Raw genomic sequence first — 14,314 nt, 5'->3', positions numbered from 1 at the left:
GTGATATAACAATTGTCTTTGTAGGTAGCAACTCTCTTCAGCTTAACCCGTGGTGCTTCCCAAGCCCTGACTCCAGGAATGGGGATGTGCTATGGGTTAAGAGCAAGAACTGATGGCCAAGAGGTCAGAAAACAGTAACCTCACTTTAAACATCTGCCTTTGTCACTTCTAGATTATTGTCATAGACCCCAGGCCCATATTTTATGATAAATGCCAAAGCTTGTAATGATGTGTGTGTGTTGTTTGTTATTACATGCAAAAACTAATTTTCATTAAACAGCAGTAATAAAGCTTAGACATTGGAATAGTATAATACATAAGTTAACATTTATAGAGTTTTAAGGTAAAATCCCCGGCATAAGCTAGTATTTATACAAACAAATTGCTGATTGGAACCTTAATGAATTACAATAATAATATAATCTAATTATTTTCCTCATGTAAACAAAGTGCTTTAACACCATTACTTCTGGGACTATGACTAATTATGTCATTAGATTAACTTCTGCTAATTATTGTTTGCGTATTATTAAGAAATGTAAGCTCTTTGTTTATCTCATTCATACTCATTTGTTTTTAATAGCTGTTGATTTAGTTGTGTTTTTAATTCAGTCTTTTAGTGGTGAAATCAGCTAAAGCTCTTGTTTTACTTTTGTTTTAGAATATTTATAATTAAGTGCAATAATAATAAAGTTGAGAATGATTTGTTTGATATGACAGTGAAATTGTCAAAGATTTTGACTTTGTGAACTTAGGGATTTTATTTTTTTATTATTCTATGTCAGGATTTAAAATGTACACAGGTGTGTAAAAGTCTTACTGTGGCTTTACATGTAAATGTAATTTTTATTTGATGCAACTGCGCTGTATGTCATTTATTGTTGTTTTACAAAAAAATATATATTTCTATGATTAATAGTGCTCAGTGGGTCTCCAGCACTTTTGATTAGGTCCACTCCATATCTTTCACATGGATGTCGTAAAAGACGACTAAGGGAAAGGTTGAGATTCTTTTTGTATATGATAGGCTAGCAAACAATTTGAATCTTAATTCCATCATATAAACATACAGCAAAATAAGGCTTTTCAGCCTTTTCGAAACTGTTGGTCCTGTCTACCCCACAAAGAATAAAGATGTGATAATATATACATATATGTTATGTAAAAGTCACAAGAATTGTTAAATTTATTCTTCATTATCATTACTTTACTGAATAACATTAAAACTTGCAGTGTCAATACTAGGTAAAGCCTGTCATAAACACACCTGATACATATTCTAACAAGAGTAATACATATAGGTTTTTCTGTATGTTTCAGACAATACATCCAAAGCAATCATGGACAAGGCAGCTGAGGAGGACAACAAGAGTGACCGCGGAGGCATACGCACAAACATGAAGTCTCGTCTGGACAGGCTGGGAAACTTGTACTCAGGTAATATTAAATTCAAAATTCTCTCCATACACTTATAAATAAAGTATTTAGGTTACATATTAATAACTGAATTTGAGAATTGATCAGTGTAAGGTTGTGATGGACTGGTGTCTAAACTAGTAATACTTGTATCTCAGTTTATCTGAGTCTGTACCTTAGTAAGACTAGTCATAATTTTTTGCCGAACACTCTAGGAAAAAGGCATGACATGTATGTATGATGAAAATCTGGAAACCGCCAATCAGTAGACCAGACCAAGATCATAGTAAAGTGAGATAGTTTAGGAAGCATAGTATTCCAAACATTATGCATAGGAACATTGTTGTTTCTTTAAAAATAGCAACTTATTTCTAAACATGGAAACCACATGCAATTGCAGCCACTGACGAAAGCTATCAAACACACACATACAGTCACGTCTATATCCCCTGCGGGGTAGATAGTGAGAGTTTGTTAGCCCGTCTCCTAAAAGAGGAATCTCAAGTGCCTAAGCCTATCCCTTAATCGTCTTTTACGAAATCTATGGGAAAGAAATAGAGTGGTCCTATTCTTTTTTATATTGGTGCCGGGAACCACACGGCACATTCATTCTAATGTTTTTAGGAGTAAAACCAAAAACATAATAAGCTTCTGATTCACATATCCTGTATTGATAAATCACACTCTTACTCTACAGGATATGATAAAGAATTGATAAAAACAATGTTATCATTAGAAAATTCTCATAGTAATGATTTAGTTTGATTATAAAATAGCTTAAATTAAATAGTGTCTGAATTCGTAATATATTAATTATTAATTTAAATACTTTACTTTCGCCTTATAACATTTTTGTGAAAATCAGTCCAGTTGAGTTTATTTATTACAAGTATACAAAATTAATTTTTATTTTTGCTTTATTATTTTTGTGGATTTGGTACAAAATAAATACCTACATACATTTATGTATATAATTAAATTTTGTTCCAAAATAAGCCAGGAATTCATAAGTAACATAGATAACTTCAATTTTTTACTCAAAGACCCACTAATTTATTCTAAGATATTCCCAAATGCAAAGCTTCTTCTTAATAAATGTAACTAACATTAATTTTACAGATAAGCCGACCCTCTCATCGCCGATACACCGCACCGAGCAGCAGTTCAGGTCAGAGACTCCACCCACCGAGGTCAAGGAGGTCAAGACGGGCGGCAAGAAGAAATTCGGGAGGCTAGCTGCCCTGGCCGACCAGATTAATAACTGGGAGGATGACCCGACGCACCATAGCTTCGTGAGTTTATTATGTACTAGAGGCCGCCCGCGACTTCGTCCGCATGGAAACCCTATCAATCCCGCGGGAACTCTGGGATAAAAAGTAGCCTATGTGTTATTCTGGGTCTTCAGCTACCACCATACCAAATTTCATGGTAATCGGTTCAGTAGTTTTTGCGTGAAAGAGTAACAAACATCCATACAAACTTTCGCCTTTATAATAGTAGTAGGATTAGTTACCACTGTAGCATGTAACGCGCGACGCCGTTGCTATAGCGCGAAGAACTATCGCTGTCCGGTTTCATGTCATAATAAAAAGCGAAATAGCGATAGTTTTTCGCGCGATGAAAACTGTGCCGCGCGTGAAATGCTACAGCGGCTGGAGTCCTTAAATTTTTCGCATGGGATTTAATAAATAATAATATATATATACGGGACAAATTACACAGATTGAGTTAGCCTCGAAGTAAGTTCGAGACTTGTGTTACGAGATACTAACTCAACGATACTATATTTTATAATAAATATTTATTTAGATAAACATCCAAGACCCAGGCCGAACAGAAAAAGTTGTTTTCTCATCATGCCTTGGCCGGTATTCGAACCCGGGACCTCCGGTTTTACAGACAAGTGTACTACCGCTGCGCCACAGAAGCCGTCAAATCATCAAAATCTTCTTCATTCTAATAACCGTCAATGTTTCATATTATCAGGAGAGAAGAGTACTTAATGAAGGTGCATTTGTGACCATTGATGATTGATTCTTGATTGGGTTAATGTTGTATTTACAAAGCGAGCCAGTCTGACTTCCATAACCTTTGCAGAGGAATATGACCCATATTGCATCTAGCTTACACATCAAGATTGAATGTGCAGGTTTCCTCGCGATGTTTTGCCTCATCACGACAGCATCGTTTAGCAATCAAACATAACATACATACATATAGTCACATATATCCCTTGCGGGGTAGACTGAGCTAACAGTCTAGAAAAGACTGAAAGGCCATGTTCAGTTGTAGGGCTTCGCTTTTTACGACGAATTTTAGTCGCTGTCTACGACATCTTTGGGATATGGAGTGTTTGTAACATTAAACTTTCGGGCCGTGTGGTTCCCGGCAACAATAAAAAAAAGAATGAGACCACTCCATCTCTTTCCCATGGATGTCGTAAAAGGCGACTGAGGTATAGGCTTACAAACTTGGGATTCTTTTTTAGGCGATGGGTTAGCAACCTGTCTCTATTTGAATCTCTATTCTATTATCAAGCCAAAAAGCTAAATGTGGCCCTTCAAGACTGTTGGCTCTGTCTACCCCGCAAGGGATATATACGTGACTATATGTATGTTTGTACATTAAACGTTTGATAGTCTACATCTGTACATACTTTCTTATGATATATTTATTTTCTTAATATTTTCATCAGTTCGTTTAACATATTCATTTGTTTCAGCATCCCGAACCTCAAAAGAAGCAGCCTGAAAGAAAGTACGGGTCGAAAGTTGAACCTAAATCAGGTCACGACAAGGACGCCTCCACATTAGACGTGTCAATACACTCCATCAAGGATATCAACAAAGTTCTACAGTCTAACACGACGAAGGCTACACAGGTTAGTATTGACAAGTTTCATTTTACAAATTTCCAATGAAATCTTAGCCGTGTGGTTCCCGGCACCAACAATCTATTCGGATTTGGATTCTTCTTTAACGCGATGAAAGTAAAATAGGACCACTCAATCTTTAACACATTATTGTCGTAAAATGCGACTATAGGATGACTTATAAACTAGGGATTCTTTTAGGCGATGGGCTAGAAATCTGTCACTATATGAATTTCAAATCTATCATTAAGCCAAATAGCTAAACGTGGCCTATTAGCCTATTCGGTACCGTTGGCTCTGTCTGCCCCGAAAGGGATATAGATGTGATTATATGTATGTATCTTTAGGAAAAATGATTACTTAGACGTAGCATGGCGCGCGCTACGCCGTTTTTATCGCGCGAAAGACTATAGACTATCGCTGTCCCGTTTCCACGTCATAATAAGAACCGAAACAGCGATAGTAGTTAGTACTTAGGACACAGCAATTAACTGTTGTTACCTTGTTACAGCCTTCAAAAACCAACACCAACACGTTTACAAAGCCTTCGAACGAGTGTCAGCGTTTGAAGAAAAAAATAGTTGCTGAACTGGTAAGTACCTAGATGTTAAGATTTCCACCGCGATATGACCATGTTTTTTTTTTCAGTGTATATTTTTTTTACTCTTTTTTTGAGTAATTTATTGCCAGTGTTTGAACATGATAGATTTTCACTTTTTGATAACAGAAGAGATTTGAATAAGGAAACATTAATGATGAAATAAAATATGAATAAAGGTAAGTACTTGGCTCGAGTATTATGTGACTAATATTTCGTTTATGAATTTATTTACCTTGTTTAATTTAATGGTTGAAATTTAAAATTCGCAGTAATGCGTTTTTATCATCATTATACTTTCAGGCGTTAGATGTCAATCACTAGCAATGTATATTTTTTTTATTTTTTGATTTAGATGCATGATATGTTATTTTTTAAACTACCACTTCGCGTAGTTACCTAATTATTATGGTTTAATGAGCCCAAAAAAAAATCATTAACACACTTTTTTTCTATCTAGCATGGATTCTTTGTCCATTAAAAAAACATTATGGTAACGGTACTATCAAAATTTACTGAGATTTGATTTTTTCTTTCGTATCTTTTTATTTTTTATTTGCGGCTAACACCCAGCTTTCTATGATTGGTTCAATGGTGTGGGTATTTAAGTGTCATAAAATAATTAATTGTGATATTTTTACACGTTTATGATACCGCGTTTATAAGGCGAAGTTGCATCATTTTTTAATTGCAAAGTTATTTTATGGATCGTGTTTATTTACATCGTGGCTATTTGAATGCTTCTGAGGAAAATGTATACATAATTCATCAACTTTTTGAACCGCTTCTGAAATCCTGCTTCGTTTATGGAAGATATATTTTTTATATAGGTACATAAACAGGATACACATAATACACCCTCACACAAATCGCTGGTATTGTGTCCATTTATTTTGATGTCTGAACGAAAGATTTAAAAAAAATATATATATTTTTCGGTGAAAACTGAACTGAAATCGAATAAGCATCTGATCATCATGAATAAACTTGATAAGTTGCCACTTATAAAATTTGACGAATGACAACACGAGAGGTCAAAACACGTGGCTCATTTGCTTATGCGTACGCGCACGCATTTAGTACGCAGTGCGCGTAACACGCGACCTTTGATGTTGCCTGGCTGATGTCGGACAGAAGAAGTCATGGAGACTAGTATGACATCTGTGAATAAAAAAAAATTAAAGTCATTTTTCAACTCATCGTTAATATGATCTTTTTATAGACAGTTTATATTATTTTTATCAAGAAAAAAAATTGTTGCTTATATATTTATAAGTATTTAATAATATTCAATAAATTCATGCATAATTTATGACTATAAAACAAAAAATGTACTGGGTAGGAAAATGTTCCTTTTAGTAGCGTTTGGCAATCAATGAAATTAATTACATACGGCGCAAAGACCCAAATCGAAAATAAATAAAAAAAATATTTCTTAATCTTTTCAAGCTCACTGATGCATTTAATAGTTCCAAGTTTTAAAGAAAATATCTTTGTCGTAAAGTTACTTTAATCGAATATTACTATAGCAATAATTATTATTCGGTTTTAATATTAAATCGCCGGTGTTTTTATTATTCTCAAGTCCAGACTTAATATAAGGAATCAGGATGGTATTACCATATATTCTGTAACTATTTTTTGATAACGCAACTCTATGGTTTCCCTTGTTTCTCTAATCATAGATTAGTATAACCAAATGTAACGACAATTTAAAACGTTGGGCTAGTAGAATTACAAATAGATATCTTTATTAGCGATCTGTCTGTTTGCATAGCGAATTATAATATGTATATCGTACATACTAATATATCGTGTCTACTAAAAAAATAGTCGATGCGCAAAATTAAGGATAGGTATGTAACGATTTATAAATATTATTTGAGATTCTCTATCTAGTTTTTATCGGTCTTTATTTCTTCTCTTTTTAAATATGTTTTATTCACGTGTCTGCGTCTCGGAATCTAGTAAAGTAAAAGTAAAGTAAAGTCGGAAATTTTTTCTAGTCGGTATCTAGATACTCGTAAAGTTAAATTTTGAGTTGCTCAATTAGGTACAATGTCGCCACGTTGTGAACTAACCATTACTTTCCGTGTTTTTTTATATGTGTTGAATGTTTCTTGAGAATCTTATTAATAAATTAAACGAAATCTTATTAATAAATTAAACCTATCGAATAATTGCATCAGTTTTACTTTGTGTCTAGTTTTTCCCGTCCGAAACCGAGTCAATGTCGCGGCGAATTGCGCATACGCGTGATTTGGCGCCATCTGATAACAAAGAAGGGGTCAAGGATATGCGTTAGCGGATTTTTTTTTACAATTCTTCTGCTGTAGTTAGCTTTTTTCATCATTTGGTTTAGAATATCAACTGCTTTCATTTCTATGTGCGCTGTTCAGTATAAGTACCTATTGTAAAAAAAAATATTTAGATCAATTTCTCCATATAATGAAAGTTAGTAAAACCTGACTTACCTAATATAGAGTCATTGTCAGAAGGCACAGTTCGGGCTCCTCTCTTGAAGAGTGAGGAGAGCCCTCAGGAGAGCGCCCCGGGGCGAGATAATGCTGAGAGCATTGGGATGGTGACACCGGGAACTCGTGAAGTCTCGGCAGTTCATCCATGCATACATATTATCACATCTAGATTTTAGTGTAGACTTGGTAAACAAAATTAGAAACCGTGCCATGCAAATATGAGCAGATAGTCTCAAATATTCCTACGGGGAGACGGTCTCGAAAAGACTGCCACGTTCACCTAAATGACTTAAGGGTTAATAATGAAGTTGCTCGAGTAGTAGTTTGAGATTCACATTTTACTTAAATCCTAACGGAAACGAAGTCACAGACAAGTGATAAATAAATGAGACTGTAGCGAAAGCACAAAAGCACGCGACCATTGTTCCCGTTTACGTAGAACGCGTAAACACGACGTCGCCGGCCGTTTACGACTTATTTCGAGAATTTTACGAGGAAATTAAAACGGTCGCGTTCCTGTTTGGGTGGCCGTCTGTGAGCCTTACGTGGATTCGAGCGCGGAAATGGAGATTTTTAAAAACTATCAGATGATCAAAAAAGAAGGTTATACCTTTTATATTTATGAGCACAACAAAATTGTAAAGGTATGAATGAAATAAACTTTATTGCACATTAATTATTCTTCATAATTGGATAAAGCATTACTGATCCAGCCATAAGACTATTTTTTGTGTCGTATTACAATATGAAATCGTGTGGTTTTAAAATCCAATTAAAGCCTTAATACTCTCCGTCAATATCCGCGGCATTTATTTTATCTCAAAGATTATAATTATAATAATTCCGCTGAATACGTACTATAGTTATTGTGGTTGCAACAAAACGCGCCGACGACCGCATAACAATACGATTTTAAAATAATTTTGGGCATTCGAAAATATTTCAGCGCCGAAAACAATGAGCGTCTGGCAACCATAAAAATATTATGAGCGAGACGAATTGAAACATGCTCTTGAAAATGCTAAATGCCTATATTTTATATCCATAAAATAATATATTATTATTTATATATTACAAGAGAACACCCACCGTTGTACCCGTGTCAATCGAAAAATCCCGTTAATATTCAAATCTGGAATTTCTATATACTATCTAGGGGTTCAATACACTAGATTATTTATTTAAACAGTAGGTACTCACTTAATATGACAAAATTCTGATTAATAATTCAATAAAATGTAAATAGCCGTCTTATCAGCATCACTTATTGATCATAAAAAATATTAAATATCAGTACATAACCCGTGAAGGGGAAACAAACAAACAAATAAACTTACTACCGCATTTAAAATATTTTTTAGTTTTAGTTAGAATTGCTCTTGAAAAACCTTTATGCCGCTTTTTTTGCTCGACTTGGCTGAGCACTGCCGTGCCCCCAGATATACGCTTATACTCTGCATACTATCTTCATACGAGATTTTGCAATATTAACACTACACTGAACTTAGGTAATTTGTCGCTATTTCCGTATCTCTTTGTAGTCACCGTAATGGAGCATAAATCTTAGAAATATGTGTAATACATTGGCAAAACCGGGAAGTGGTCTATCAACCCAAATAGTCTACGAGACATAGGTCTTTTGAAATGCATACTTATAAATAATTAACTTTCTATAATACCTATGTATTTCTTGGCGACGTCCTATAATACACAATTCAATCCAATTCAATATTTTTATTCATTACTAGTATTATGAGACATTTCTAACATCACTTAATAATTGTAATATCTTTTGGTTTCATGACATTGGTTGAGGTCACATAAATAACGTAAAACTGAGTTTACTGCCTCTTCCAAAACTTCAGTGCAGAAGAAGCGGTAACAAACTGCACTGCAGTATTTTCTGCAATAACGTCTACTTCACAATTATCCAAATTTAGAAATAGAATAGAAATATCGATGATACAGTACATATACACATACGGTATACATATATACTTTCGGTCGCAATGCAAGAGCAAGACATTATAATCTGAAAGGGCACATTTTGGAAGTATGATATTCTCAAAATAGGTAAACCCTTTCCTAACGAATTTAACGCTTAACCCATATATTTTTCCCTTATACGCGTTACTTCTATGATAGGTTTGGAAAATGATTTGATTTCTTGATTGACATTCTTTCGGTTTAAAAAAATAGTCCTATTTTAAACATCTTAACGCTTTGTTGTCGCGTCAGGCAAGAGCCGATATTCGTTTAAAGTTGTCCATGGCGGTCAAAGGGTTACCTAAATTTTTTTTGTCGACATAGTGAAGTGTCACCCTTGTCGATCACATTGTCGACAGCGATAATCTCCGGTAATCCGACACCTACAGCCGATTCGATTCTGGCCATGGTACGATAAAAATTTAAAACTGTCCGTATTTTTTGTTCTTTTGTTTTGAATGTAAATAAAAATTAGATTTATTTTCACTATAACTTGGCCATTTGATGTAACGAGAGCGTCGGTCGAACAGTTATGGTATTCAAATAAAGCGTGGTGCATAGGTTCAAATCCAACAGCGTCCATAGGCATAGGTATATTATAGACACGGTTATATCTTGAAGGCTGAGACGCAAAAAAATTTAATCTCAATAGGCTATTTTACACCATGTAAAATAAAATATAAAAATGCACGTATCTTATAGATTTTGTAAAAAATAAAAGAAAAACATCGATCATTATTCATAAAAGTGCAATATGGATTTTATAATTCAATTTAAAAAATCCTCTTTTTTAATCTGTTCTTCAAAAGTCGAAAACGCTCTCCGCCATGTTGGGTACTGACGTGACGTCATATTTTTAGTAAACAAATATCAAATCGAAAACATATTGATGATGTCAGGCTCTGTTTATTTTGAAATTTTAAAATTTCTATCATGTTTTTGGGTTTTTACTCTTTAATAATTTAATAGAATCATGGAAGACGGTTTTGTGAAAGCAGACAATATAAATCTACCGAGGATTAATACGTTGATGGTGGCGAAATTTTTTGCGTCCAATCCCGATTTCTGTTCTGCTGAGTTAAGAAATGTTAAAACAGCGATGTAAGTATTTATTGTATTAAACATTCTCTTACAATACACAATTATAATGGGTAAATTATTACACAACCAATCCAACATAACCTATTTTTTGTTATCAGATCCGGAAGGCTCTTCTTGCTAATTTCAACCAAGTGTTTCTCATTTTAATATCACTTGGCAGTGGAATCCACAATTTTTCTAGTGTTTTTATACTTGTATTCTTGCATTCAGGAACAAGACACCAACAATATGTATTGTAATTCATTATTACAAAAATCTTTTTACTTTAGTCTTACGTAGAGCCGTATTGTTTACTAAAAGTATGACGTCACGAGTCAAAACAGCATGGCGGATGGCGTTTTCGCGCGAAAATACAAAATCATAAATAATAAATCCAATCCGGGGTATGTTGGCCCAAAGGGCAGAATGTCCAATGTGTCAAAATGCCAAGGAAATAATGTCCTTTTGTTAAAATGTCCAGTGGTCTGAACATCCAGGTGACTTAAAACCAAATTGTTAAAAAGACAAACTGATATTAAGTCCATTTGTCAAAATATCCTATTGTTAAAATGCCCAGTTGTCATAACATCCATGTGTCAAAACAACAATTGTTAAAATGTCAATTTGTCATTATGTCCAGTTATCAAAACACCCAATAGATAATATGCGCAGCTGTCATAATGTTGAATATCAAAACACCCAATAGCCGAAACGTCTAGTTGTTATAATGTCCAGTTACTGGAACCACAAATTAATTGTTAATTACCCTCCATCTATGCAATTTCTTAGAGCCTTATCACATTTGCGATGTGCGAGCGAATTTCTCATACAAAACTCGTACGCGGCGAACTCGCTGCGTCTTCGCCTTTATACAAAATTCGCTCACAAATCGCAAGTGTGATGAGGGTGTATTTTTTTAGCGAATTTTAAATGAAGACGAATACCTACGCAGCGAGTTCACCGCGTAAGAGTTTCGAGTTATGTAACAAATAAGACATCAATTAAAGCTTAAAATTTATTTCTTTCCAACAAAAATCAACAGAAAATATAACTTAAACAATTGTCGCTTTCACATATTCCCTAATATTAAATCATCGATAGGAACAGGATATTATCTACTTAAACTTACAATTGCTGGCACATACTTATTATTTACACTGTTTCTGTAATTTTATGCAGCCTTGAAGAAACTGCAGTGGCGTAATATTTTTCTCAATTACGTCGTGTAATTTTTCAGTATACTTTTTATTGAATAAAATCACACTCCTTTTTCTCTTATTACGGTCAAATAAACTTCTCTTTATTACGTAATCTTTGTGTTTTGCCTCTTTTCGTAATAAATCTATAAATTTGAATAAATTTCGCTTCGTGCCGTGCATCCTCTTCTTGATACGACTGTGCCAAGCCTCGACAGAGTTGTTAGTTCTGTGTCTATCACTAGAACAACTTATATCAGCCTGTAATGATTTTGACAGCCATTCTTTGACAAAATAATGTTCAAAATTTTCGATTTCTGAACTTTTTTCAGAATTGGAATTCACGATATCATTCCAACCAGCAGAAATCAAATCTTTGGGCAAAAGTGGCAAATTGGAAGTTAAGCGAGCTAATTTCCTTCCCTCCATTTTATCACAAAGATTGAGCTGCTTTGCTTTTCTCCATATAGCTCTTTGGAAATGAAAAAAACAACCTGTTATTTCACATTCTGGGAAGACCATTCTCATAGCGTTAATCTGTGCCTTCTCGTAATCGCACTTGAATTTATTAATTACTATGTTAAATTTATCTCTTAGTGTAGAGAAGACACGTAAATATGTTTCAGTGCTTTTGTCAGGGAGAAGAGCGTATACCACTGGTACTACGCAAGTATGTTCATTGGTGCTCTCTATATCCATGTGAATACTGTACAGTTGATAGAAGGGAGAAGGCACAACGTCAAAAGTACCATCACCAAAGAAGGTTGTTTTGCTTGAAACGAGGGCATTTTTCATAGTCTTCAAAGAAAGTTCGGTACTAAAAATGAGTAACTTATTTGTGTCTCCATCTTCACTAATCAAAAATTTATCTTTCAGAATATCTGGTATTTCTACATCTGACAGGTTGTCGAATTTTGTCGATGTAACATTAAGTACATTATTGCGAGCCCTATACATTGACCGCTTTAGTGAGTCAAACGTAGGCACGTGTGTTGTGTTGGAATCGGAATCACTGTCGTCATCCGCCTCATGTAATGCACTAAAACACTCCTCATATATCTTACGCACAGGAGAGTAGCGAGTGCATACATTACTTTTAAAATCTTGTTTCGCTAGGTGTATTGCGTTTTTAGATGTCCTCGCCTCGCAAAGATGCGTACTCTTTCTTATAACCCTCGTCCCTTCACTATTTATCGTGATTGACGCCGCACATTCGTCTCGGTTCACGCATCTCCACAGAGTGGTGCCGTTAATGTTTGAACCATTTCTATTATACCTGTGCAATCCAACTAGCACTGTGTCTTTGCCTTTTTGATTTTTACTAAACGTTATTTCCTCCATATTACGCCGCGGATATTAAACCCAAACGAGATCGACTGGATGACAGGAAATGTGGTGACATTTCAACTTCATTTATTTTATTATTAATCATTAATATCCTCTTCAGCCAGTATCTATCGGAATTGATTAAAACCTTCCTGTTGTATGTAGTTGTGTACAGTTTACAGAAAAATGCATAAGCATATATAGGGTCCACTCAAATTTAGCGCAAATATTTAAAGTGCTACTTAAAAAAAAAAAACTAATTTTAAGTTATGAATTGGAACATCGAATACAGAAAGTGTTAAAATACGATTGTCTTTATTTTTCATAGGCTATCCGTTAAAGAAAAACAAAGACGGCAAGCCCAATATGCAATGGGTGGAGCTGAATTACCTTGAATGAATTTATTTACAGCATGTACAGGAGTTTGACAAAAAATATTAATTACTTTGTTTGAAATATATAAAATAAAAACTAGCGTGTAGAATTTCGGGAATTTGCTCCGAAAAGATTTATTTGATGTAAGGGTTGCATCGTTTAAAATATTTGCGTTAGAAATTGATGGACCTTATATATTAATATTTCATACTAGCAGCCCGTCCCGGCTTCGCACGGGAATTGAAAGAAAACGGTTATATTAACAAAAATTACAAATTTTAGCACACTGATACACCAATCTGGATACACCAAAAATGAGGAATCAATGCGGGGTCTCCATACAACGACTCGCTTTATTTACTACACCAGTAGGGTTCCGAAGCCGTTAGGTACTATACTACTAAGAAATGCACTACTGATGAAAATTGTGACTTAGAGACTTGTACACATTCACTATAATGGTCTTTATATCATCTGGACATTATGACTCCTTGGGCATTTTGACATTTTTGCATATTAACAAATGGTCTTCATATCATCTGGACATTATGACTCCTTGAACATTCTGACTCTTGTACGTATTGACCAAAAGTCTTTATATCATATGGACATTATGGCTACTTGGACCCTCTGACCCTTGGACATATTGACTTATAGACTTTTTGACGTATGGACATTATGGCTCCTTGGACATTATGGCCCTTGGACGTATTGAGCTATAGACTTTTTAACGTCTGGGCATTATGACCCCTTGGACATTCTGCCCTTTGGGCCAACATACCCCGGATTGAATAAATCGTTTTTAGAGCACTTTTCGGCTTCAAAAAATTTTAATAAAAATTCTATAGGTATAACACAGTCTCAGGATTGATTTAAAACAGTTTTCAAAAAAGAGTGTAATAGCCTATTCCATCATTAAGCCTTTCAGTTTTTTCAGTTCATAGACAAATGAATATTAACTGAGTTATGACATTAGTTTTTTTAATCT

The 14,314-nt window shown here is 34.5% G+C and overlaps 1 protein-coding gene across 2 annotated transcripts in view; it reads left to right on the top strand.

Moving 5' to 3' along the window:
• LOC106135941 (anillin) overlaps positions 1-14,314 on the top strand; it is a 53,163-nt gene that overhangs the window by 728 nt on the left and 38,121 nt on the right. The window contains exons 1-5 of one of the 2 annotated variants that reach the window (XM_060951132.1): positions 726-803; positions 1,321-1,437; positions 2,536-2,708; positions 4,139-4,297; positions 4,800-4,880. In XM_060951132.1, coding sequence (XP_060807115.1) covers positions 779-803; positions 1,321-1,437; positions 2,536-2,708; positions 4,139-4,297; positions 4,800-4,880 — 555 coding nt within the window. In that variant the 5' untranslated portion in view covers positions 726-778. Of the gene's footprint in view, positions 1-725; positions 804-1,320; positions 1,438-2,535; positions 2,709-4,138; positions 4,298-4,799; positions 4,881-14,314 lie in introns of those variants that run through there. The other variant, XM_060951131.1, reaches the window with a different exon arrangement.

The sequence above is a fragment of the Amyelois transitella genome, chromosome 24 (assembly GCF_032362555.1).
Source record: "Amyelois transitella isolate CPQ chromosome 24, ilAmyTran1.1, whole genome shotgun sequence".
Classification (NCBI taxonomy): Eukaryota; Metazoa; Arthropoda; class Insecta; order Lepidoptera; family Pyralidae; genus Amyelois; species Amyelois transitella.
This window is presented reverse-complemented; position numbering and strand designations above follow the sequence as displayed.